We start from the raw sequence: 26,617 nt of genomic DNA, 5'->3' as shown, positions 1-26,617 counted from the left end.
AGCGGTAGGAACGAGCTGATGGAATGGCTTTAAGACGAGATGCTTGGGAAAGGTGAGTAAAAGAGAGAGGCTGAAGAGTATATACGCAAGACAGGGTCCCGCCGTCGAGAGAAAGGTTGAAGCCTGGTTAGTGTTGATTAGAAAAGAGAGCGTCTGCAGGATTGGCGGTTCAACCTTGCCTAGGTAGTAAGGTAGGACTTGAGCATGCGCATAGCGCCCCTCATTCAGCAAGCACGTCGTAAGGTAGCAAGTAGAGCGGCGTGCAGTGCATGCTGTGTTACGTACGTCAACATGCCCCGCCCTTGCCCGTCCAGCAGTCTCCAGTGTCTTTACACCCAGCTGCAAGCCTCAGTGGTGACCCCACATATTCTCCGGCTCCGCCACAGCCGTCCAGGTGCACCTTCTACCCGCTGCCTGCCTCGCTGGCGCTGCCCAATCCCCCGTGGGAAAATTCCCCTGGCTCGCAGTCCTTTGGCCTCTGATTTGTCCGCTCGCCGGCAGCGGGAACAGCACTGCAATTCGTGCTGTGCGGCTGTGCAGTCAAGTGGGAACGAGAAGAATGGAAGCCAGAAGGCCCGAGTACCCATAAACTGTTTTGGAACTGCGAAGGAACCATCGTTCCCGAAACGCGTGGCCAATGGCCGTCCATCGGTTCCGTACTCTTCCAGTGCCTGTCTCTGTATATCCCGCGGATGAGCTTAGCTGAAAGGGCGGCGGCCCGCGGGTGTGAACGATGAGCGGAGTTGGGCTGTGTACTTAGTGATGCGTAAGCTGCTGCAATTTAGAGGATCATGGGCTGGGCGGAATCCGCCTTGGCGGTCGTCGCCGCGTCATTGGCGCCTTTGCCCATTTTGAGTATGGATTAGGAGGAATCAAGCTTGATCCGACTGCTTGCCCTGTGGCTTTCTTTTTGGTTAAAGCACCGACAAGGCGGCGTGAAGTCTGCAGCAGTGTAAGTCGATGGATTTGAGGCCTAGTAAATAATCGTGGCTGAAGACTGAGCATTGTAAATGAGGCCGCAAAGCCATCTCACACGTCGAACAAACATCTGCCGATGCAGAAGCCCGGCCACGATGGCGAAGAAGCTTCATCATCCTCAGGCCTGGCCATTCTTGGCTGCTTGTTCAATTAGAACGTTGAAAGAATCAGTGTTTCCATTAAAAGAAATAAACCAAGTCGTTCGTCGACCTGATCGCCCAACAAATCAGCGTCGCAGGTGCCTGACGATCTCAGTCCGCAAACGAAATCGTCCGCGCCTCCGACCCATCAACGGTACAGTACACATTGCAAGGCCAATTATTTTCAAGTATTGTTAACATTGTTAGTTATCCTTTTTGGATTACTCTCACCGCTTCTCTCCGTATGCATCTCTTCTGCTCGCCTGTTCCCGACTATCTGTACATGTGCAGCTGAAAGCCACGGGTTGTCGTATGTCAAACTCCGCAAGGCCCCCCAAGCGCCAGGCTTGAAGAGGAGGCGGTGCAGCGAGTCTTTTGAATACAGTTCATGTTTGAATTTATGCTACCGCCTCTTTCGGTGGCCTGTTCATGTGTAATACGATGATGATGACGATAATTGTTATTACAACACCCCCTCGCTTGCCTTCTCATTTTGACATCCTTCCGCGCTGCGCCGTGCTTGGGTATGAAAACAAAGAAAAGTGACTGTTGGTCCTGTGTCACGTCTGGCTACGACGCGTTGGAATTCAGATCGGGCCGTCGGGGCACTTCTCCGTCAGGCATCATCATGGTAAATTGAGGTTCGGGGGGCAGGCCGTTCTGTCCCGTCCCGGCCGGAAGTCCAGGTACGGGAGGAACTTCTTCGTCGGTTTCTGGCCGTGCCTGCGCTCTCTTGATGCGACCTGTTTGCTGGTTGACCCAACTGTTGACAGATCGGAATCTTGGTGGCAGGTCTTCACTCGTCTCGGTGTATACAGTGTCACGGTTGCTCTTACTCATCCACGAGAACCGACCGGCTTGACTCTGCCTGATTGGGGGTGGTGGTTGCAGTGCCATACCAGGTACCACAATATCCCCGTCACCAAAACCGGACGAAATCGAAGACAGCTCACTCGCCCGGTTGACCTGTCGTCTGTTGGGATCATAAGCGTCTGATGGTTGACGAGCCAACTCTGATTGATTGAAGAAGGCTCCAGCTCCTATACCCGAGCGAAGGGTCATGTTAGGATCGGTAGGGGTGCCGTATTGTCCAATGATGTGTGTCAAGGACTGGCTAGGCGCGTGACTGATGAGCGTGCCCGTTTGTGTGTTGTATGTGCCAACGCCGGTGTTGAATGTGTCAACCTGACTGGTGTAGGTGCCCGTTTGGCTGTTGAAGGTGCCTTGTCCGTTCATAATGGGTTGGTTGGTCCGCATCTGAATCGTGCCTGACGGGCTCATGTTCATCGGGCTGCCCCTATTGTCGGCCGGTGACATGTACTGGCCACCGTATGCAGACGCTGAGCCGGGTCCAAAGTTGCCGATCGGCTTTCCAGAGTAGACGTCCGTGTTCAATCGCAGGGTTCCTCTGGGCCCAACTCCCTTCTCGTACTGAGGCGGCTGGCTCCGGCCGTCCAGGTTTTCCCATCCACCACCCACTGAACGATTCCTAAAGAAAGGAATCTTGGATCCGAAACCGGGGATGTCGCCACGGTAGGCAGATTCTCTGTCCCTCTTCCGTCGTGCTGCCCTCTTCAATGTCCTCCACACAATCCAGCAGAGGAAACTCGCAAAAATGAAAGACCCTAGTCGAATTAGCAATCAACGGCCGTACTTGGCAACAAAGAACATACCGATAGAACCGACCGCAATCAAAGCGTGCTCGGTTTCCGGGTTCATACGTGGCGGTCTGCCGTCGTCTTTATCCCGGCTTCCAGTCTGCCCAGGAAGAGCTGAGATGGTTTCCGCAGGAATCACTGCTGATGCCAATGTGGCAGTAACTGTGGGCGTGGTGTGCCCATCAATACCCTTCCTGGGCGCAGACGGTTCGAGGGATGGCAAAGGCGGCAGACCAGTAGTCGGGGGCGGGGCAGAGGGTGTTGGGGCTGAAGGCGTGGGATACTTTGGCTTCTTGGGCGTAGGCTGTCACGGTCAGTTACGTTCTCAAATCTGAATGCTGGAGTGAACCACTCACAGGATCCATGGATGGCATCATGGTCGAGATCAATGTGACAGTACGTGCTGGGGCCGTGACTGTCATCGTCGCTGGTGGTGGTCCTGGCTGAGGCTCCTCAGGAGGCGGTGGTGGCGGAGGGTCGGGCTCTGCCGGTGCCAAAACAGGCGGTGGCAGTGGTGACTGTGGTGGTGGTGGAGGAGGCTCTTCAGGCTCGGGGGGACGCTGTACAGGAATCTCAGGGTGAGCTGCTGGAGTTTCGAAGGCGGGAGGGACTGATGCCGCTGGAGCCGCTCGGGGAGGAGGGTTGGGTACCGTGGACGCAGGCGGCAGAGATGAAGGTGTAGCCTTGGGGGGCGCTGATACTCGCAATGGAGGCGCTGATACCTGGGGCAACTGAATGGCCGGAGGAAATGAAGCCACTGGACGGGCTGATACTGCCGGTGCGGGCCGGAGAGTTGCCACGGGCAGTGGCGTGCCGTTCTGAAGGTTATTTGATGGCCTGAGACTCGCCTTTGGTGTGTCCGGGCTTGACGGTTGCTCCTGTTGTTGTTGAGGAGGAGGGTTCTTGAGTTTCTGTTTCCTCCTCGGATTATCGCTGTCGCTGTCTGATCGTGCCTCTACCCTGTCGGCGAATTTGTGCCCAGGGCCAACTGCCCTCTTCCAAATACCACCCGCAGCCCGTCGTACTTGCGTTGCGTACTCATCGTCGGATTCCTCGTCGCGTTTCGTAAACAGAGAGGGTATCTTGATGTTGGCGGGGCGGGCGGCTCTCCGGGAAGGCTTCGAGCCCTGCTGGACTGCGTGGGGAGCCATGCCCTTCTCCTCGATCATCCTATCCTTCCAATCCGGACCGAAGAAAGTCGCCGAAATGTTCTCCCTTTTGTCAATCGGTTCCGACCATGGCCCTCAGCTTACGAAATTCGGTGTTGATATACGGCGATAAAAGTTGGATAATGGTTCGAGACGGTGCGGTGAAGAAGTATCGTTGCGAGTGAGACGTCGAGTCGAGTGCGAGATGAAAACACGGATAGTAAAAAAGATACAAGGACGAAATAGACAATTGCCAGCAAAGGGGTCTAGAAGAATCGAAAGGAATAAGGCCGGCCTTGGTATGTGAAGAATGGAAAAAGTGGTGAACACTAAACAAGTGACGGAGGTATTGGCAGCAGAGGGAGAGGAGGGAGAAGGGAGGGAAGAAGAGAAGCCAGCCGAGAGAGAGGCGACAGTATGTATCAGATTGGGTCGATCATCTATCCACCATTCGCGGGGAGACCCATGCTGCATGACAGATGCCCCCCGAGATGCTTGAGGGATAGATCCAGACACCCCGGGCGGGCACCAGCACTGACTAGGACTGGCGCAGGAACTGGCACGCGAAAGCCGATGGGTGCGGCGCCCTAGTGGGTGGTCCGTGGATCGTAAGTCAGCGGTCACTCGCGTGGTGGTTTTGTCATGCCGTACACCTGCTGTACCGCAGTGCGGTATTCGTAGGGGCCTGCTGAGAAGGAGATGCGACCAGACGGTCATTCGTCACTCATTGGTGCTTTGCTCTGCGGGTTCCTGGATTCCTTCTCCCCGACATGTCCAGGCGTGAGTTTAAAGCCTCCTTGATTCTGCTCGCTCAGACTGGTCTTGGTCTGGTTGTTCTTGGCAGGCCGAACACGATTGCGCAGCTTCTGTGTGTAGTGAGCGAGTGCATTGTGCGCAAGACCAGATGATGGCATCTCGAGTAACAAAAATCTCGCACCAGACGTGCGCGAAAGGCAGGTATTGCAGCAGCAGCGCCAGCACCAGCAGCGGCACAGAGCCCCAAGCAGAAGCAGAACCGGCTTGAGGAGGTCGAGGAAGGTCCACCCCTCCCCCTTCTGCCCCTGCCTCCTGCGGTAGCCGGACAGGCCTTTTCGTCTAACCCGTATCCATTCCCCTGGCGTCTCTGGACAGGGGCCCCGGGGATGGAGGCTCCAGAGCATGGCACGTAGCATGGATGGTGGAAGGTGTCTGGAATGGGAGATGGTGGTTTCCTGTAGCGAGTTGGACCAGTGCGCAACGAGGAGAGACGAGCAGCAGAAGCTTGTAAGGGTCAATCATTGCCTGCTTCAGGCTTCAGCAGGCCACTGAAGCTGGGCCGGCGGTGGACGGAGACGCAGAACGCTGAGGGCCAGGGGCGAGGACGAGACGGTATGGGGGTAGCTTCATCCTCATACCGGTGGGGGAGAACGGGCGGCGGGCGAGGAGGAGGCGATAATACGGCAGTCGGGATGCTGGTGTCAAGGACCCCCCAAGTGAGCGCAGCGTGACCGTGGTGAAGATCGCGGCGGGGGGCCCATTTCTTCAGTATCTTCCGTAGCAGACGGCAGCAGAGATTCCCTCGCTGAGAGCCTGAGAGAGACAGAGAACGAGAGAAGTTTGTGTGTGCGAGCGCGTGTGTGTGCCGTGTGAGGTGAGGTGTGATGTGGTGTGGTGGAGAGGTGAGACATCGAGTTGGCCAGTCTGGTGTCGATGCTGCGGTTTCGAAGAACCGAATCGGGGCGAAGTGGGAACAACGGCATGTGTGGCCGCTAGCAGGTGGCGGCATGAACATTGCGGAGAGCATGTTAGTGCAAACAGCGGCGGCCGGCATTTGAGGGGTCTTTTGGGTGCAGTGCTGCGACGACACTTGCAGGGGGCCATGCGTCTCAGCGTGGGAAAGAGCGGGTTTCAGGACAGGGGGAGGGCCTGCTGCCTTTGCCCTTGCAGAGTGACAGTTTGGGACTAGCCTCTTTCGGGAGAGACACAGCTAACGACGGTTAGGTTCCTGCTCCTAACTTCCTGTTCCTGTTACTGTTCCTGGTGCGGTGGCTGCCGGGAGAGCGTCCGACGGCGGCGGCACGCCCTGACGCCCTGGGCACTGACGGTCCAGTGTCTCTCGCTTGCCCCCCACTGCGGTGCGGGCTGCGCATCTAGTGCTGGAACACCGCTGAGGCGTTGCGCCCAAAGTGCTGCAGCTGCAGCTCGCGGACACGTCGATGGCCTTCTGGATGCAGTTTCCTTTCTCAGTAAGGTAAGGTACGGATATCATCTATCTCATGTTTGGTGACAACATCTGGCCCCGTCGCGTCAACGACAACAAGTCAGGCCGGGAGTCTAGACACGATTAATACTGGAGCCTCAAGCCAGGGGCTGTTCGATAGCAGCAGCAACAGCCCCATACGCAGTGGGATATCCGAAAAGCACCTCACCCTCAAGTCCAGGTGCATCTCAGACACCTCGAGCACGGTGCTCTCGTCCGGTATGGGCAGTCCATACACCCTCTTAACCCGTCCTGGCATCTCATTCGTGACTTTCGGCAGCGTTGGGGACATCAAGGTACGTTCCGACGGCTGAAGCTCAAAGTCACGTTGACGAGCACGTCAGAAGTCAGGTCGTCCCTCACCTCGTTAGGCACCGACATGGTTGACATGGGCAGCCAGAGCATCTTACAATTCAACCGAAAGGCATCTACCTGTCCTGTAGTCACGAGGCATGGTGGTAAGGCATACTCTAACGAGAAGGAGAGAGAGCTGCTGCAAGACATCACGTCTGGGTCCCTGTCGCCTGACTGCAGGAGCTGAACTGAAAACTCGCCCTCCACCCTTCCGACTGCCGTCATGCCGAAATCGACGGTCGATTCCATCCTCCAATCCAGTCGAACCATTCTGCCCTCTTACCCCTGAGAAAGAAAGCTAGAAACCCTGAACTGCCAGCTTGAACGCTATCGTCATCCATATTATCCTGAAGACGGTGGTGGTTGTCGGATTCACATCACATTCGCCAGCTTTCCTTCCCGTTCAGGGTCGTCGACGAGGAGAGGCGGGTGAGGCTCTTCAACGTTCATGCTAACGCAGTAGCAACTGCCGCTATTGGCTTGGGCCCCCCTGTCATTCCTCCGAGCTGCCAGATCTGGCCGACGGAAACGTCCATCGCTGGGCAAAACGCCCAGATTTTAGTTTGGTCGCTGTGTCCCCCCTTTCAATTCAATTTCTCCTAGCCGCGAGCTAGTTGGACATCCAATTCCTTCTGGAATTAAGGTAACCACAGAAAGCAAACAGGCACAAAAGCATGGTGCTTTCCGAATTGTTCGCTTTTCCTATCGATACTTTCGACAATTAGCCGCTGCTCGTTCCCGCTTTGCGACTTGTCAGTCAGTCAGTCGTACCAAGTCAGTTAGACTACGGACTACACTCAGTTCAAACCTGCTCGCCTCGTTCCAGCCCCTGAAAGACTAGCGGCCCCGGTCAATGTTCAACCGGTCTCCGACTAACGACGGGCGAGCGACTGACGAGCAACTCACAAACTCGACCGAACCCAAACCTCCTGTCCCCAATACCACTGCTACGCGGCCGAGTCGGCCACTTTCGCTATTGGTCTCGGCCTATGCTATACCCCCTCTCTCGCGCGCCAGACAAGCAAGGCCCTGAGCCGCACGGCCTCCTCCAAGTCTCCAACCCCCAAAACCTGACTCTCGTCACACTCTTCGCACACTTTTGCCGTCCTAACCGGCGGGCTCCCAAGACCCGTCATCGCCCCGTGTTCATGTGTCCCACGCTCTTTCTCTCTCTCACACGTTGTCTTCATCTCATCCTCGACCTCAACCATCACAAATTCTCCACACCCCTCCAATCACCCCTTCCCTTCCTGGCTGCAACATCTCGCAAGAGTTGTCGCACCCAAGGAGGCAAATAAGCTCCCATCTTGGCATCTGGAAACCTGCACAGGCGATCTGAGCAACCCGTAACTCTGCCGTTCATTGGCTACTGTCTCCATTCGTTCAGGACTTCAGACAGAAGCTTGATCACCGCGCCAGCCTTGGCCGTCATAGCCGGAAGTGTTGGAGAACAAAGTTCCGTTCAACGTGAGCTTCTCGGCGAGTGAAGCGAAAGCAGTAAGAGAGAGGGGAACCCAGTCCTGTTCCTGCTCTGTGCCCTCACAGTTATCTATGTCTAATTCTCTGAACCATCTTGCTGGGCGCTTTAACCGACATTCTACAGCCTGCATATCTGCAGCGTAATTGCATCGTGAAGCCATGGCGGCGGGCTTGGCGATATACATGAGCCCGTACCAAGAGACAGGGAAACTTTGATGCGCCCAGGAAAGCCTTCCAATATATTGAATCAACATGCTCTGTTTGGGCCACTGTCGCGATGCCTTTTCCCGCGGCCGCATGCGCAGCGATGCGTCCCAAGCCGGGATCAACGCTCGCTTGACAAATCTTCCGCGGCTTGGCTACCAACCAGCACAGTACATCATCCGCCAAGCTCACGATCAACTACCAAGAACGCGGGAGGGCATCTTCCCACCCACCGCGTGGGTGCAGATAGGCGAAATAGATGATGGAATGCGTGCACAACAAAGAATGGTCGTAATGCCACGAAACACCGGTGTTCTGGACTTTTCGGACCCACGACCCGCGAGGCCGCCCGCGTTGACGTCCAGTCCCTCCCACCCCCGATGCGTGATCCCGGGAACTTACGAGGGGCCTTTTAAGAGACACATTCAACTTGACGAACTAGTTGGATTCACCATCGACATTTAGAGTGGCTCTTGACGGCGGGCGGGCTGGCTGGATGGGAAAGAGCTTTCCCATTTGGACACCATGTTTCCGCCACGACGCTCCCGTCGTCGCCGCCCGCGCGCGCCCATCTGCCGGCATAATCAAATTGCGGGCATAGCTTCTTTCTCGAGCAGCCGCACTGGGGCACTATCATGCAGCGTAAAGCAATGTGAATGACGGATGAGCTGAGAATTGGCCCATTCTCGCCTTCGGAATTCTGAGGCAAGCGGGTAATTCTGAGGATGTCTGGCGATTGGGGGAAGAAGGGTTCGACATGATCAAGGTGAAGCCTGAACGGAAGTCGGCACTGTTGGATGACGAACAAACGTTTGATGCCCTTCGTAAGCTTCTCACCTCTTCCTCCTCTGCCCCCTTCTTCACACCGGCCGCGGGCTGCGATCAAACGCGGCGGTTGGCTGGCCGCTTCATCTGCTTTGCTCTGTCTGGATGGGATTCTGTTACTTGCTTAGGGGAGGCGGCCTTTCTGGGATGGATGGAAGGTCTTGGCTCCACTTTCTCTCCTGCGTGAGAGGCTCGTAGTCAGACACGACCCTGTTTCACATTTTCCACAACATCTCCCTCTACGGTCTACGGGCGTCGGTAGGTGTGTTACCCTCCATCCATTGCGGCTACTGCTGGGCTCTCTCTGGCCGGGTTGAGTTTGCGGCGTTTCACAGTCTACTCGGAGGCCCGGCTTCGGGGGTGGGCGAAAAGAGTGTAGGCACAAGTGTTGAACACGAGAAATCTCGCGGCCCCGTTTCGTTTACAAGGCCACGCCAGTTCGCCCAGCTTCTTCGATCTCTTGGGACTGCGGGAATGGGAAGGGACCTGCAGTTCGCGACCGTGAGGCTTGGCCCAAGGAAACTTTTCCCAAAAGGCGCCTGTTGCCGATGGAACTGGTGTTGAGCCTCTGCCGCCCCAGACCCGTGTGGTCGGGTTTACTCCGAGCATGTGCTTGGGTTTCGAGTTTCGCCAAGTGTGCGTGCCAAGCAAGTTGCTTTGCACAACTGAAGGTTGGGTTTTAGTGCGCGCGAGGAAGAGAGGATGTGAAAGGGAAATCGCGCGACGGCGCGATGGGAAGCCGAGGCAGCTGCAAGGTCGAAAACATCAGACCGAGGCCACCCACTGCGCAGCCACATGTCTGGAGTTATGGTGAACCGGTCTGAGGGTGCTTGCTGCTGCTGCTGATGATGAGATTTGGCCCTGGGACGGACGCAGAGACCGTGACTGGGCAGTTGGCGTAGTCTGATGACATTGAGGGAAGGCCAAGGCTGTGTTTTGTACGAAAATGCGAGGCGGGCAGGGAAGCCAAAGTTTAATTGATGGTTTATGTCTCACAAACTCCGAATTCGTTATCACCGACGGTGCCGACGGCCTCGGCGACGCTTTCGGGGAGAAGGAGGAATGTGGAACCCTACGGCCCGCTCAGGGCAGGTAACACCCCGGAGGCGATGCCTCGAGACGAGGCACCGGACTGGGGCAGCCAGAGGGGGCAGCGGTGCGAGACGCGGCGGAGGGAGACATCGAAGGGGGGGCAATTTCGGCCGGAGGGGAGTGCACATCTGCTCCATCCTCGGGGCATCGGCAAGTCATCGGAATATAGGAGGGGCCCCAATTTCGGGCAAGTGACTCCAAGCCCTGCCCAAAGTATCCGTAGCGCCGTTGGGTCATCTTCATCTCCAAGAGCCGCGAACCAAGGCGAGATCCATGATTCCACAAGCCCGAGATATGGTGGTCGCCTTTCGGAGGGGTTCGGAGAAGCGGCATAGGCCAGCGTTCTCTAGTCGCATATCTGGCCGGCTAAAGTGGCAGGCGGCTAGGTCATCTCATGGGAGTTTGCGGGATCTGAGGTGACTTCACAAGCCATTGAGTTTCCGGAGGGAGGGAATGGCAGGTGATATTCATATGATTGATGTTTTGGCGTTGCATGTGCGCAAATGAAGTCTCGAAAGTAAATCAGCAGCAGCAGCAGCGACGGGCGGCTCTGCAATGGAGTGGCTGGCGACAGAGATGAGGGTGGGGCCGCGTGAGCGGTATTAGTGACGATTGTGTGTAACGTAAAGTAATGATTACCTTAGGTATGTGTCGTGACAACAGCAGGGCCGCCGGGCGAGCATATGTGCGGAAAAAGAGCGCAATGGAGATTTTGGGTCATCTGGGGTTAGTGTGTTCTATCACGACATCAGTCTTATTTTAGATTCCCGGTGAATGGCTCATTTGTACTCTGTGGAATTGCAGAGGATGCGGCGGACAGAGCGGCCCGTAGAAAGAAAAAAGTCAGTCGGACAAAACGCCGGGTTTCGGCCGGGGCTGGCGGGGGCGTCCGCTGGCGAACTGCTTTGCGCGGGGCTTCCTCTCTTAGACTCACTCACCTCAGCGTCGCTCGATCCTTGGTAGTGAATGGAATTGCTGATGCTGGATCAGGGTGAGTGAACCCCGATGGCCCACCGAAAAAAACCACTATCCACATCGCGATGACTCTGATAGAGGAAAAAACAAGCGCTCCATTGGGGGAAGAGAGAGACGGGACGCGGCTGCAGTGTGCTGTGCGCGGGAATACTCCCCGCCAACGACGGCCCGGGGGATCCAAGGTGCCTGAGGTGCCCTGTATCCACGCAGTGGTTCCCCTGTAATTCGGCCAAGACCTTCCTTCTTGTCAGCGACAGCGCAGTCGGCCACAGACTTCCGCCCCCAGTCGGCCCAATCACAGCCCCTCGTTTGCGTCCAAGCTTCCGTCGATACCAGCAGCGGAGCGCGCTATCTCTGACCTCACCCCCGTAGCACCTGAAATTTTCTGCAAGCTGCGCAAAAAATACCGCCGACTTGGGAGGGTCCAGCCGCCAGCTAAATCTCTCTTGCCAGGTGCGTCACACACACCAACGCACACAACCTGGGAAGCCGGTCATCCTTATCGTTGCCCTTCCCCTCCGGCATCGTTCTGTTTTTCTTTCCTTCCCTTTCCCTTCTCTCCCATTGCATCGTCGCCTTCCTCACCCACTCCTCATTCCCCAAACGGTCACCGGGGACCTCCCTCCCATCGACAATTGAAGCAATGGCTTCGTCCGCCAGAGCCATGAGCTCCCTTCGCGCGGCCGCCCAGCTCGCCCCGAGAGCTCCGCGCAATGCTGCCAGCGCCGGTCGCAGAACCCTCACCACCGCCACGAGAACGGGTCTGCGCACCGTCGCCGCGAGGCCAGCTACTGCAGCTGTTTCCAGGACCGTCGCGCGCCAGTTCCGCAGAGAGTACGCCGATGCCGCTCCTAAGAGGCCCGGCAAGATTCGCAAGACCTTCAGATGGGTCTGGCGCCTGACCTACCTCTCGACTCTCGGTCTCTTCGCCTACGTCGGATACGAAGTCTACGAGGACAGGCACTTTGAGGACCAGGTCGAGTTTGACCCCACCAAGAAGACTCTGGTTATCCTGGGTACATTCACTCGGCCCGCTCCTGTTATTGCGACATTTTGATATTGACTCTGCTTGCCAGGCACTGGCTGGGGATCTGTCTCCATGCTCAAGAAGCTCGACACGGAAAACTACAACGTCGTTGTCATCTCGCCCAGAAATTACTTCCTCTTCACTCCTCTGCTCCCCTCATGCACGACCGGCACCATTGAGCACCGCTCCATCATGGAGCCTATCCGAACCATCCTCCGCCATAAGAAGGCCGCCGTCAAGTTCTACGAAGCCGAGGCCACCTCTATCGACCCCGTCAAGAAGGTTGTCAAGGTCGTGGATAACTCGGAAATTAAGGGCTCCATGTCCGAGACCCAGGTCTCCTACGACATGCTGGTTGTCGGTGTCGGAGCTGAGAACGCCACCTTCGGTATCCCGGGTGTGCGCGAGAACTCTTGCTTCCTGAAGGAGATTGGTGACGCCCAGGCTATTCGCAAGAAGATCATGGACTGTGTCGAGACCGCCGCCTTCAAGGACCAGTCCGCCGAGGACATCAGCCGTCTCATGCACATGGTTGTTGTCGGTGGTGGACCCACCGGTGTCGAGTTCGCCGGTGAGCTTCAGGACTTCTTCGAGGAGGACATCAAGCGTCTGGTTCCCGAGATCGCCGACCGCTTCAAGGTCACCCTGATCGAGGCCCTCCCCAACGTCCTGCCGTCTTTCTCTAAGCAGCTTATTGAGTACACGGAGAAGACCTTTGAGGAGGAGAAGATCGACATTATGACCAAGACTATGGTCAAGAAGGTCACCAACGAGACCGTTGAGGCCGTGGCCACTGGCCCTGACGGAAAGCAGCAGACTCTTACCATTCCCTACGGTCTCCTCGTCTGGGCTACTGGTAACGCTGTCCGCCCCATCGTCCGCGACCTCATTTCCAAGATCCCCGCTCAGAAGGACTCCCGCCGCGGTCTGGCCGTCAACGAGTACCTCGTTGTCCAGGGCGCCCGTGATATCTGGGCCATTGGTGACTGTGCCGTTGCTGGCTACGCTCCCACCGCCCAGGTCGCCGCTCAGGAGGGCAACTTCCTGGCCAAGCTCTTCAACAACATGGCCAGGACAGAGTCTCTGGAGGCCCGCGTTCAGGAGCTCAGCGCGAACCTGAACGTCAAACCCGGCAACGCTGCCGAGGTCGCTAAGGAGATCGAGGCCCACGAGCGCCAGCTCCGTCGCATCAAGGACATCAAGCCCTTCCACTACTCTCACCAGGGCTCTCTGGCCTACATCGGCAGCGAGAAGGCTGTTGCCGATGTCAGCTGGTGGAACGGCAACATTGCTAGCGGTGGTAGCATGACCTACCTCTTCTGGCGCTCCGCTTACCTTTCCATGTGCTTCAGCAGTAAGAGTTCCCATCATAACTTCCCTGATCGAGATTGAAAAAGACTAACAACGCTCAGCTCGCAACCGTCTCCTGGTCATCAACGACTGGCTGAAGTCCAAGGTCTTTGGCCGCGACATTTCCCGAGAATAAGTACGAGGATCAGTTAGGTCGTTCTAGGCGTTTACGATTGTTTACTGCCTCATTTGGCACTGGGACTTGAAACTTGTTCATTTTCTTTGTTTTCTGTGTAACTGTCTCTCTTCGCTTCTTTTGTGTATGGTGCCGGAGCGAAACGATAGATCGATCGGCTTAATGGCTGGCGCGGAACGATAGACTGGGTAGACTGGACACACGATCATCCCCCCAAGAAGGGGGGGAAACATATGACTACCCTGTATGAGTTGTCGCAATAACACCTGTACAATGCTGCTCCCAAGAGTTCTCGGTAACGCTCGATGAGTGCGAATTGAATAATGACCACACAAACATGGATCTAGCTCGTGAGCTCGACGTCAATTCGGAAACTGGCGGCACCTCAACTCCACCGTGGCCCTGTAAGTGAGTAAGAGCCTCGGCATGTTGCCAGCGTAGACGCCGAGGTATCTCCAGCCCGTTGTCGCCTCGACCCCTACGGAACTTCTCGGGATCCCAAACTGCAATCCGCAGCACAGCATCAGGATGGACGTCCCGCTGCTGTGCCATGGCATACATATGATGAGCAGGGACACTCGTACCTTCGACGGCTGGGCATCTGGTCCACTGACGCACTTGCCGGGTAAGGTGTCGTTGAGCAGCGGGACGGCCCGAAGCTCATGCAGTGCCGAAGACTGTTGAGACGGGACGCCGGAAGGAGCCCTTTGGTCTTGGAAGGATCCCTGCCTTGGAGGACTTGCTCAATCCGAGAGCTCGGGTCGGTGATGACTGGGGCTAGCGGTAGCATCAGGCGCTGCATGATGTGGTCGGGCTCGCATGTGGCAGCTACTGGAGGGGGATGGTTGACACGATGGGGCGCCCTTGCGTGGGCTGCCTTCGTTTCTGGGCGTTTCTGGGGTTTCATTCTGGTGGGTTGGTTAACTTAAGACTCTTTGACGCTCTGAATCTACTTTTGTAATACCTATGTCGTGCCATCCTCGAGACAAGGTTATAATTATCTGCATGCGGTTGTAACTCAGAGATGCGGACCAAGTTTGGTACGAGCAGCGATCTAAAAAAGTGGTTCCTCTTGGTCCTCCCGTATTGATGCAATTACGTTATTTGTTATTGGCTCTCGGCCCTGCCCTCGTCGTCTACTCTCTCTCATGTCCTGCCTCTGTGCTTTCTTCACGGTTACTATCACACTCGGTGTTCTCGCCGCCCAATTCCGTCGTGCTGCAGGCAAGGCAAGACATGACGAGCATGCCAACATGAGAAAGGAAAAGAAAATAGATGATATATTTCTATGAGAACAGTTTAAAACTGTCTAGAACTAAAACCACACCGGCTTGAAAGATATGAAGAGCCCGTTGAAGAATCTCTTTACGGGTGCATGGCTGATAATTTCCGAGAATGACATATGTAGTAGGCCAGCATTTTTGGTGAGAGACTACAAGCCTGAAGAGACGACGAGGGCCCAAAAGTTTTGCCGTAGGACTGAAGGTGATATTCTGTCGTCGTGTGACTTGACTTCATTTTTGGACCATTGGCCATCAGCATAGAAACCATTCGAGCCTCTTCTGTTTTGTTGCCATCCTTTTTTTGTTGTTCTTTCAAATTGACGATTACGTATGAACTTGATCGCAAACTTAATGGACCCTTCAAAATCCTCTCACAACCTGGCAAAAGCTTGAATCTTACGCTCATTATATGATTATTTCACACCCATAGATCGTCTCGGCCTTTCGGTAAACCCGGGTCTCCTAAACCTCGTGGGCAAACGGCGAGCCACCGACAAAACAAACCGGCGCGGAATGTCGTTCGCAACGGGCGGGGCTGCGGAGCCTAGCGGACCTGCCCACGCTCTCGCACTGGGGGGCAGTTGGCAGATACTCCCAATCCGGATATAGATCCCCCAATTGCCCAAGCGGGATTTGGCTTCCGGTTCTCTGGGTCCAGGTCGCCCCGCAAAATTTGAGAGCCGGAGATTTGCCGGCCAAATGAGAGGGCGTCAACGCCGCGCCGTTGACTTGGCCCAGCTCAACCGCCTGCATAAATCTTCTGCCGCTCACACGGGTTACCGGCGGATCGACCTACCTAAAGTTGACCTCGTGGTTTTTCTTTGCTTTTCGTTCTTGGGTCGGTCGGGCGCGCGATCCGTTTGACTCATGTCAGCCACCCGAGTTGCATCACCGCTCCGCCTACAGCGAAATGTATTCCGTGCTAAGGGTGTGAGAAATCCCAGCTGGTGGCTCCCGTAAGCTGGGGAAACCGGTATGCAGGAGCAGGAGCTTTCGCAGAGCCGCCTGGACATGTCCCACATGCTCGCATGTTTTACATACACACCGTTCAGATAGATCCAATTGCGTACATGGTTTGCTAGATTTTCTCCCCCCGTCGGTCCTACGTCAACCTGTCATATAAAATCTGCCTCCCCCCTCGCTTCCCCCATCCCGTCCAGGAGGAGCTTGGTCCAGTCTTAACCCATTGACGCAAGAATCCGAGCCAGACTCTTGGCCAACTTCCCATTGAATTCAATTCCGCTCGACCGTGCCCCCGTGCCATCGTCGGCGTTGAAAAAATGGCGGCCACATCGTCAACCTCGACCCTCCAGCTGCAACAGCTGAACCGTCCTCCCACCCCCAAGAACGCCACGCTCCTCAACTCTGAAGGCCACCGCCTGGGCTCGAACGAGGACGTCAGTGGCGGTCTCCCAGCGCCGACGACAACGGCCACCGTCACCCAGAAATGGAACTATCCCAGGGCCAACGCGAACAGGGTGCTCTCATGCTTCTGGAGCCTCTTCGTCTCGGGCGCAAATGACGCCGCCTACGGTGTAAGTCACCTCCCGTCTCCCATCTCACAGCTCAAACCACTAACACACACTCCCAGGCCTTGATCCCCTACGTGAGTGCTCACTCCAATCTCATCTTCATCTCACCAAGCTCAACCTAACCTCCGCCAACAGCTCGAATCATACTACAACCTCTCCTACGTCGTCGTCTCGCTGGTCTTCCTCTCCCCCTTTGTGGGTTACGTCCTCTCCGCCCTGCTCAACAACTGGATCCACCTGAAAGTCGGCCAGCGCGGCATCGCCGTCATCGCCTCCTCGTGCCACATCGCTGCCTACGTCGTCATCTCCCAGCACCCGCCCTACCCGGCCCTCGTCGTCGTCTACATCCTCGCGGGCTTCGGCAACGGCATCTCCGACGCTGCCTGGAACGCCTACATCGGCAACATGGACCGCGCCAACGAGGTCCTCGGCTTCCTGCACGCCTTCTACGGCGCCGGCGGCGTCATGAGCCCGCTCATCGCCACGACCATGATCGACAAGGGGAAGCTCGGCTGGTGGACGTTCTACTACGTCCTGGTATGTTTCACTCTCTCTGTCTCTGTCCCGCCCAACGCTAACAAGCACACACACAGCTCGGCATGGCCGTCATCGAGCTCGTCTGGTGCACCTCCGCCTTCTGGACCCAAACCGGCGCCGTCTACCGCGAGACCATCGCCCAAGCAAACGCCTCCTCCCCCAACGGCGGCAGCGGCAACAGCACCATGCGCGCCGCCCTCTTCAAGCGCCCCTACGCCCGCGTCTCCTGGCTCTGCGCCGTCTTCCTCCTCGCCTACGTCGGCGTCGAGGTCTCCCTCGGCGGCTGGATCGTGCAGTTCATGATCCAGGTCCGCAAGGCCAACCCCTTCGACTCGGGCATGACCTCCGTCGGCTTCTGGCTCGGCATCACCCTCGGCCGCGCCCTGCTCGGCTTCGTCACCCCCAAGCTCGGCGTCAAGCTCGCCGTCGCCATCTACATCCCCGTCACCATGGGGCTGGAGCTGCTCTTCTGGCTCGTCCCGCAGTTCTACGTGTCCGCCGTCGCCGTCGCGCTGCAGGGCTTCTTCCTGGGTCCGTTCTTCCCGGCTGTCGTGGTTGCGGCGACGAAGCTGCTGCCGCGGCACCTGCATGTGAGCACCATCGGGTTCGCGGCGGCGTTTGGCGGGAGCGGCGCGGCGATTCTGCCGTTTGCGGTCGGTGTGTTGGCGCAGGCGAAGGGTGTGCAGGTCTTGCAGCCCATTATCCTGGCGTGTTTGGGGGTCATGCTTGGGCTGTGGCTTTGCCTGCCTAGGATTGGACATAAGGAGGAATAAGAGAGAAAGAGATGGTGGAGGAGAGGTGGTGCAGTATGTTGGAATAGTGTGACGACGTGTCCGGCCTAACAGCAATTTCACATCAAATAGAGAATTTTAGCAATACCAAATCATCCTGATTAACTTGTTCGGACGAGGACCGTCTTGCTACACCAATGTGCTATTTACGTCCTTCCAAGCCTGTCCATTGTTCAGCATTACCAACCTGCAACATGCCTGCTCAAAGCCAAAACCCCAAGCCAAAGAATTTCATCCTTCTCGATCAAATCTGGAACACCTGGTTCAGGTCGCGACGCGGCTCCTCAGCCGAATTCTTCTCCGTCGCATCGGCAGTGCGGCGAAGAGCATGGGTGCGCATCTCCTCCGAGTCCTTCTTCATGATGTTGTCAGTCGCACTGGGAACGCTGAGGCTGCTGTTCTTCTTGGCTCGGTAGACATCCTTTGCAACCTCCCATCGGTTCACGTCGGCTTTCTTCTCATTAGCTTGCTTGAGGGCGGCCTCGAGGGCGGCGATCTGAACGTCCTTGATGGCGTTCTTGTCCTGGAGCTCCTTGACCTCGAGCTTACCGTTGGCGTCGTCCTCGACCGCAGACCGGTTCGCGGCTTCCTGCAGCTGGTGGAGTTGAGAAGCGTAATCAGCGGCACGAGCCGTCTCGGCCTCAAGCTTGTTCTCGACAGTGCGAACGTGCTCCTCAACGCCCTTCTTCGCATTGGCGACCTTCTCGAGCATCTTCTCAATAATGCGCACGTACTCCTCAGTCTCCTTCTGCTCGGCGAGCTCGTTCTTGAGGTTCTGGGCCTCCTCTTTAGCCTCGTGCAGCTCGGATTGAGCAGTTTCGAGATGCTCCAGAGCTTCGTTCTTGTCGGACTCGAGACGACGGTACTCATCTTGGAGACCATCCATCTGGTCTCGGACTTCGCGGGCCTCTGCCTCTGCCTGCTTAATCTGGTATTCGAATCCTCCCTCATTTACGTCATGGTGTAGGTTTCCAAGAAGGTACTCCCATTCCTCGGTCTGGCCCTCGAAGTCGGCCTTGAGAGCCGTGTGCTGCTCTTGAAGGGTCTCATACTCGTTCTTCAGAGCCTGATTGTCATTCTTGAGAGTAGCGTGCTCTCCCTTGAGCTTCTGGTATTCACGGTCGTTGGTGAGGGGAACCTGATCGTTGGCCTGAGAGGCGGCAAGCTCGGTCTTCAACTGAGCATTCTGACCCAGGAGGGCTTCATGCTGGGTGCGCAGGTTGTTGTACGACGCCTGGAGTCTGATATTCGTATTGGTGACGGTGACGAGCTCGATATAGTACCGGTCGCGATGCTGCTTCAAGTCGTCACATTGCTGCTGCAAGTTGTCGCGGACACCAGCAAAGTTGGTAAGCTGGGCCTGGAGCTGGTCGCGCTCGGTGATGGTGTTGGCCAGCTGTCTCTCAGACTCGGCAGCGGCAGACTTGAAGTCGAAGGTCACGTCGGATCCGAGCTTCAGGACGGTGACGCGATGCTTCTCAATCTCCACGTGGACGCGGCGTCTCTTGTGGTCGTTTCCCTCGTCGTTGGCTCCATTACCATTGTCTCCAGCATTGGCATTACCGTCGATGTTCTGGTGGACAATGGCCTGGTTACCGGCAGGGTTGTTGTTGACGTTATCGTTCTTGCCAGGGGCAGTCCAAGTAAGGGTCAGAGAGTCTGCGCCCAGGTTGTTTCTAAAGGCGAACTCGCTGTCGCCGCAGCGGAAGGAGAAGGGATGGTTGACACCGTCCATTTTGACGACCTCAAGGCGTTCTTTCCAAGAAGATCCAAGAAGCAGGTGGGATGTGTGTTTTGTGCAAGACAAAAAGAAAACTGCCAAGAGTTCTCTTTTCACGGGGGAGGCGATGACTTTGAGGGAACAATCAGACAGTGAAAGGGGGAAGAAGGTGTGTTTGAGAGCGTACCTTGTGTTTGCGAAGATGTGTTGCGGAAGGAAGAAAGAGGTTTGTTTTTTCTCCCGGGTGAGGTGTTGTGAAGGGAAGGAAAGGTGGTAAACAGAAAGGTGAGGACCGCGTTCAAAAAAGATTTTGTGTGAAGGTGGTTGAGGGTGTGGGAGGAGGCAGGTGTAAGAGGAAGGCGCACCTCTGGGTTAGTCTTTCTCTCAAGGTAGGTTGAGATTTTCTGTCTCCCAGTGATTCACTCACCCATTGGCCTCGATCATGTCAGATTTTTCCAACCCAAGGAAGGAAGTTGCGATTGTTGCGACGCGGCTACCCTTTGAAGACCTTTTACCTACCCCTGAACTTGCTAATCCCTTTACCACCAAGCAGAAGTAACCCGGAAGCTTTCCCCGTAGATAATGATCATGTAGAGATTGAAACTACTCAGGTGAAATCATTCATACCTACTTGCTAAGTAAGGAAAGACGACCATCTTTACATTGATCAATCAAGACAACTTACTGCTATGAAATGCGCCTCCATCATGAACTAGCAACACCATGCTTGCAATTCGTGATACAGTACCACTAAGCTGCAAACGACTACGAAGATGCCTACCTTGGAGGAAAGATGACAGCTGAAACTTGAAATATTATCCAAGCAATTGTGCTGGCAGCACAATACCTTCAATTTGAGACGGGTGTGGCAAATGCAATGCTCTCCTTTCCCCCATCTCGTCACTTGAGCTAAGCTCTCAACCCAGTTTCTCACGATGGGACACACAATCACTGCATCGCAACTTTGAACTAAGCCTTTTTGTATGCATATACGGGATGACGCCCCCATTTATCGTCCAGTCATGTGTGTCTAGTCCTCGTTTCCTTGCACCGGACACATCTCGGCAAGCGTTAGGCATACGATCACAGCAAAGTTGCGTGCCGATCCAAAAATGTGGACAATATCACCGTAGTATCACGTCGTCGACAACATCACTAAGCTGACAAAGATTGCCCGCGAAGGCAGGTTTCCGACAACGGACTCCCATACATAGTTCAGCTTCACGGATACATAGATTACACTCACGCTCAAAGACAGCACTCGCCAGCCGCCTACCGAAGTCGACGTCCGCGTCCTTTCCCGACTTCAGACGCCGGGCCCGAGCACCAGGACAGCTGTCAGCCCCAAGGCCCAGACCGTAGTTACCCCGCGCGCGGGAAGAAAATCGATGGAACATCCGGGTCGGAGGCACACACGCGCACACACAATGGCAATGTCTGAGGATACGCGGATGGGCGTCTAAAACCAGATTTCGTCCAGAAAATCACCACTCTGCTCCGAAGCGCGGACGACGATGACGATGGCGGTGCTACCCAAGATCGTAAGGCGTACTAGAACGGGACAACGTTCCGGGAGCTCGGATGAAGCCAATGATTCTGGCGAGGATCGTCCGCATTTTGGGTTCGTCCGCCTCTCTGCTGCCTTCCTAGATAAAGGCAAACATTCCGTACCTTTAAGTTGGCGGTTTGGAGGGCCAGATGGCTCCATAAGCATGGCAAGTTCCGGCTTCACGACCTTCCTGCGGAACCCAGCCCAATGTTTGCAGAAGTTTTCGGCGAAAGATCGGATTGCTGATGACTGATGATGAAGAATCACGCGGAGGGGAGGAGCAGGGGGGGCATCTTATGATTTGGGGTTGTCAAGCTGATGTTTGTGCCTCCAAACTCACCAGGAGCCTAGGCAATTACTCTCGGGAAGTATCCCTCGTTCCGTGCATGGGGAGAAAAGGGAGCGTGATTACAGGGGATTGAAGGATGATGTGGAGGCGCCACGCAGCCCTCTTCTCGGCCGAGCGAACTGTAGTTCGGATCCTAATGTGAGTCTGGCGTAAGACGGAGGACGGGCGTCAGATCGGAAGGACTCTCTAGCGTGGAAGTTTATCTAGGTCTTGGGGATTGGGGGTGAGGAAGGAAGGATTTTGTCTCCTTTTCACGCAAGTGACGGACACACGACGGACAGCGACGGTCAGGTCGAGTCTTTGCCCGTGGCGGAAAGGGCCGGCGAAGTTAAGCAGCGCCGATTTAGGTTCGGCTGGGAGACGGCGTGGCGTTGGCGAACCAGTGTGAGAGGATCGTGCGCTTGTTGGCCGGCGGGAGAGGAACGGCGATCGGGGCTTCGGGCTTTTTTTTCACTTGGGAAATGAAGATGGGATCTTTTGGAGGAAGCAAGAAGGGAGCGGCCGACCAGTCAGCAAGGTCTCGGAGGCAATTCCGGCTCGACACAGAGTTGAATGCTGTACTACGGGGAGAGAGAACCTCTGGATGGTGGTTTACGGCGCACGGGGGTTCAAAGTTTGAGATGAACATTGAGATCTGGTGGGTTTGATCGCGAAATTTCCCTTTGCCTCGTCTGGAGATTGAGAATCATGAGACCGATAAGGTTGCGTTTCGTGTTGTGGTCCCTGGCAGGAATTGGAAATGCTGTGAGATGTCGTGCGATTCCCCAGGACGAAGTCGCATGGGCCAGGTGAAATGGTAACATGGACGCTGGGGATGACAGGAGGTAGGTCGCTTCCTTCGGGACCCGACTCTCCGAGAAGATGTCCAGATACGAAATGGTCTGAGAAACGAGGGCGCTCGCCGGAATCATACGACGAAGATGGCATTCCCCCCCTCCTCGGGTCTAAGTTGGTGCTTGACAACCGGGAGACTGGATACTAGGCCCAACTTTTTTTTCTCTCCTTCGTCCCACTGCTGGCGGATGGCTGTCTTCCTATGCACGCGCGAACATCCGCGCGTGAGCTTGTCTTTGGCTGGACGTTGGTTCGGGCGAGCCAGGTGAGGAACGGCTTAGCCCTGGCGTGTGAGACGTTCGTGAAAGGGCCTACTTGGACATTTTTGGGAACGTCTCATCCGGATGGGTCGGCATGGGGCCTGAAACCCAGACAACGAGTTGGGGAACAGCATCTTGAAGGCGGGTTTGGTTATCCTTCACGGGTGTCTTTGGCCTCGCCTTCAATTAATTTGATTTCCTGAAGAAAATCTGGCGATGCAGGGCATCACGGGCAGCGTCTACACTTTCCCCCTTCCTTTTCGGCCGTTACAGCCGAGGAAGGAGGTTCAGCTGGGAGAAAGTCCAGACGAGACGAAAAGAAACAAGAAAGTGGCTGTGCCGCGGCCAAAAAAGAAGAGTTGCGATGAACAACAACCTTGGTCTAGTAGAGAAGATGGCAATGTCTGTTTTGAGTCGCACACATTGAGTCGACACCGCGGCAGCTGGGAAAAGAGACACCAAGAAAGCCGAGGATGATCGACGCAGGGTCAACAAGGGTGTTGTTGCTATCACTGTCATTCTCGAGGCCGGCGACCGCTTATCAGACCTTGACAGACTCAGCAGCCTTGTAGGGTTTCTGTTTTTAAAATTGGGGGTCCAGCGGGTTGCAGGTGGTAGCTTGATGTGATTGTCGCGAGTTTGCCATAGAGTGCCAAGACGGCGGCGTCGTTGACAAGCTTGGTCAAGCTGCAGCGGCGGGGTGGATGCCGATCCATAATGTTAAATGATGGACGGCGTCGACTTGACAAAGTCGCTCACGTCGTCGAGAGGTGTAATATGAGAGATTGCATTCTCAGTGACTTGGAATAAATGCCTCATTTGCGTTTTGGCTTTGGTTCCGATCTTGATGTTAGATGGAGCAGCTGGGGAATTGTGGGAAGAGCTGGAGGTGAGAGCGTGGGCGATGGTGGTCTAGAATGCGTGGGACGACGGAACCCCGTCGAAGGCGCGTTCGAAACGTAACTGTGGGATTCGTTCCGTTTGGCCAGAGGGAGGGCCGCGTACCCGAAGGCTTCGCGGTTCTGTCATTGTGCGTCTCTGGAGCAGTCGAGGCCAGCCAGTTGGGAGGAGAGCTGGAGCTTTCGTGGGCGGTGCTGATGCTGCTGGGGGGCCAGTCGGGAGTTTTCTTTTTCCCATTGGGGGAGCATCCCAAGAACGAAGCTATGAATGGAGCAATGGGTGTTACTCTTAGTCTTGGTCAACTAAGCAGCGGGCTTGCAAGGTGATGAGGTAGCTGGCGTGTTTCTGGGAAAGGGTTTGCATATGGAAGGCAACCAGTATCAACCCTGGAGGCGCCGTTTTGGGCAGAGGAGGTGCGGAGGCCACCGTCGGGACTCTTGCCGGGCGACACAAAGGGCACCCTGCGGCGGTACTTTCTTTCAGGGCGACGGGTGAGGCAGAGACGAGGTACCTGGGAAAGCAAGTCAGTCAGGTTGGGCCCTTTGGATGGAGAGGTAACCCATACCTTGACTTGGCAGCATTTGCAAATTGAGAGACGTGGTTGGTTAGGGTGCGAGTGCTTGGACGGTAAAGCAAAAAGGAAAACGGCAAAAGCATCTGATAATGACTTCACTGCATGGCTCTTTCAAGCGGGTTCCCGAGTCTGTTTCTTTGAGTTGTTCCCCCCTTTGTTAGGAGTCGTCCGTCCAGTCTCCAGTCTGTGTTCTGTGTGGGGGGGTCGAATTGTCGAGATTGAAGCCGGAAGTTATGGGAGAATCGTCATTAAACACGGACGGGAGGGAGACGACACATCACTTTCTCTTTACAAGAGTGGAAGGAAGGCCAAGGCACGGAAGGCAAGGCGGGACGGTGCAAGGTACGGACATCGACTGTCGAGAGGTGCACAGAGTGGACCCGGAGGACGGAAAGCGATTGGCAACTGCTGGGCAGTTCGGTCCCAATTACCGAGTGACCAGGCCGTTTTTCATTTTGGATGCCGTCAAAATCTCTTGTTTCTCTGGGTCAGAGATTCCCCTTATTTTCTTATTCCGTTGTTTACTTGATTACTGTGGCACATGCAGGATCCAATAGGACGGAGGCGACGGCGGCTGGGTTGCCTTCTGGAACATGCCAACGACGTCTCTTCCCACAAAAGCCCATACTACGCAGCAGATGGTGGTGGTACGCGTGTTTGGGATGGATGCCAGTGTCTCTGAGGTCAATGCATGTCTCTGAGCGAGAAGCAAAGACAGCTGTCCGTGTCTTGTCTGTCTTGTCTTTGTTGCCGGGGAGGGTTTTCCCCTACATCCATGGCATAGCAATATGAAGCATATATATGTCTGTATGTGCCTACCTTGCCTTGGGTGGTTTTTGCCTCTTGATGGCTGAGGCCTGTGTAAGAGTTTCTCAGGCTGGGGGAGCATGTCAAGCAAGCAATTGGATCGCGTCGTGGGCGCAGGGATGACCCCCTTGGGCGCTAACACAGGCGTTGGGGCCGCGGTAATGGGCCGGGCTGGGTGGTGCATGGCTCGCTGGCATGGCTGTGATGATATTGGGGACGGATATTGTTTTGTTTTGCAAGTTTCCCCCCCTTCTCTTCAGCTCGGTAAGGGATGGGTAACGTAATTAGGCCGATGAGGTTTTTATATGTTTATGGAAAAGTGAGCGATATTGACATGATGCCTACCTTAAGGTAAGGTAAGGTAGATAGATGGAAGAAGAGACTTGCCTCCCTGAGCATGGAACGCAGCAAGGCATAGCATCATTGGCACGGCAGCATCGCTACACCACAGCTTCACGACGCATGGAGTGCCTCTAGCCCAGCGGCTACTTCGAGACAAGCACGGGAGCAGACAAATGGGTCCCCTCCAAGCTCCCACCTCAGAGGGGGAGGGTGAGGGTGGTGAGGAGGGCCCCTCGGTTGTCGTGTGCGTGAGAGAGTCCGGTCCACTGCAGACAGCAGAGCATGGAAGGTACTTGGGTACTGCATATTAGAGCCCCCAAAGCCTGAACTGAGTGAAGGTGAGGGTGGCATCCCAGTCGTGGGCCGGTCCTGGTCGTGGCCGTGGTGGTCCTGTCCTGGGCATGGTCATGGGCTTGGCCCTGGCTCGGCCAAGGTCTCTGCTAAGGTACCCATCCATATCTATTACGCTACCGCTGCTGCTACCGGGCTGGCACAGGCACCAGGGCGCTCTTGTCACTGGATGGCGGGCAGAAGTACTGCTGGGGCCCTAACTGGATCCCTTCCACGCCACGCCTGCCCTGCACCTGAGGTGGGCAGCAGCAGGTGGAGGGGCGGAGGTGAGGGAGCTGTTCGTTCAGCGAGCGCATTGCTAGCATGAGTACCTAGCATGAGCAGGAGCAGGAGCAGCGCGCTGTAAGCAATTCCTAGGTAGCAGCACCAGGGCACACCTAAAGGCAAGGTACCTTAAGCGGCGGGCAGGCGGCATTGGAACCCCTCAAAGCAGCAGACCACCACCATTAGAAGGTCGGAATCCCAGATCGTACCTTACCTACCAGTGCCTTGCTTGCCTCTTGGGTACCTTCGCATACTCGGTACCTCCACCAAGTACTTCCTGAGGTACCTCGCTCCATGCGCCGTCCAACACCACCGGCCGTGTACCTGCCCGCCAACTCGTCCTCCCAAGCCGATTCAATCCAATCCCATCCCGTGCCTGCTTCTGCCAGTCCTTTCCTCCACCTTTTTTTCGCCTCAGCCCGAACCCGAACGACGATCCCATCTTCGACCTGACCTGTCCTCCTACCTCTGCAGTCTAGTCTACCTAGCGTGCCTTCCATCGAGCCTCGCGACATCTCCCCCAACGCTGTCTCTCGACTGCACGCCGATGAGGACGACTTCACGCCGAGGTTTCTGATTTCGATGCTCATGATTCCTCCTCTGCCAACCCGACGCCTCCAACGTGTACTGCTCCCACACTTCCAATCTCTTCTGCAACGGGCCCCCGCAGCCGCCGCCACGACCGACTCCTCACGCTGAGGGCACCGTCGGCGCTTCTCGACACCATCCCGATTCGTCATCCAGCCTTTCTCCTCCTTTCCATTGTCTCTTCTCCTGTAGCCTCTCGCTGTCTCTCTAACCGCCAATCTCCTTTTGCATTGTCCATCTGCACACCAACTAGCATTGTTCCCCATCGCTGCCGACCACGACGACCACGACGGCGACAACGACGAGGAGGACCACGACGGCCACACCAGCC

The 26,617-nt window shown here is 55.9% G+C and overlaps 4 protein-coding genes across 4 annotated transcripts, besides 1 other annotated feature; 2 read left to right on the top strand and 2 right to left on the bottom strand.

Moving 5' to 3' along the window:
- Positions 1-1,688: 1,688 nt before the first annotated feature.
- On the bottom strand, positions 1,689-3,945 carry CGCA056_v001832 (uncharacterized protein; the record flags this gene model as incomplete). The annotated part of the gene is made up of 3 exons (XM_037317091.1): positions 1,689-2,743; positions 2,792-3,080; positions 3,133-3,945. The coding sequence occupies 3 exons, from the start codon at positions 3,943-3,945 to the stop codon at positions 1,689-1,691; spliced, it is 2,157 nt and encodes a 718-aa protein (XP_037185487.1).
- A 7,790-nt stretch (positions 3,946-11,735) lies between these two features.
- Positions 11,736-13,605, top strand: CGCA056_v001831 (External alternative NADH-ubiquinone oxidoreductase; the record flags this gene model as incomplete). Its single annotated transcript, XM_037317090.1, has 3 exons — positions 11,736-12,108; positions 12,169-13,473; positions 13,532-13,605. The coding sequence occupies 3 exons, from the start codon at positions 11,736-11,738 to the stop codon at positions 13,603-13,605; spliced, it is 1,752 nt and encodes a 583-aa protein (XP_037184537.1).
- A 2,563-nt stretch (positions 13,606-16,168) lies between these two features.
- CGCA056_v001830 (Bypass of stop codon protein 6) lies at positions 16,169-17,730 on the top strand (the record flags this gene model as incomplete). Its single annotated transcript, XM_037317089.1, has 4 exons — positions 16,169-16,423; positions 16,480-16,494; positions 16,556-16,957; positions 17,014-17,730. The coding sequence occupies 4 exons, from the start codon at positions 16,169-16,171 to the stop codon at positions 17,728-17,730; spliced, it is 1,389 nt and encodes a 462-aa protein (XP_037185485.1).
- A 262-nt stretch (positions 17,731-17,992) lies between these two features.
- LAMA2-0 (Laminin subunit alpha-2) lies at positions 17,993-19,483 on the bottom strand (the record flags this gene model as incomplete). The annotated part of the gene is made up of 1 exon (XM_037317088.1): positions 17,993-19,483. The coding sequence occupies one exon, from the start codon at positions 19,481-19,483 to the stop codon at positions 17,993-17,995; it is 1,491 nt and encodes a 496-aa protein (XP_037185580.1).
- Positions 19,484-20,856: 1,373 nt separating this feature from the next.
- Positions 20,857-20,931: a sequence feature (Short protein (CGCA056_v001828, KAF5527946.1) was converted to a misc_feature.).
- The last annotated feature ends 5,686 nt before the right edge of the window (positions 20,932-26,617 follow it).

This window comes from Colletotrichum aenigma (genome assembly GCF_013390185.1).
Source record: "Colletotrichum aenigma strain Cg56 chromosome Unknown KSG_Cg56_contig01, whole genome shotgun sequence".
Taxonomy (NCBI): domain Eukaryota; kingdom Fungi; phylum Ascomycota; class Sordariomycetes; order Glomerellales; family Glomerellaceae; genus Colletotrichum; species Colletotrichum aenigma.
This window is presented reverse-complemented; position numbering and strand designations above follow the sequence as displayed.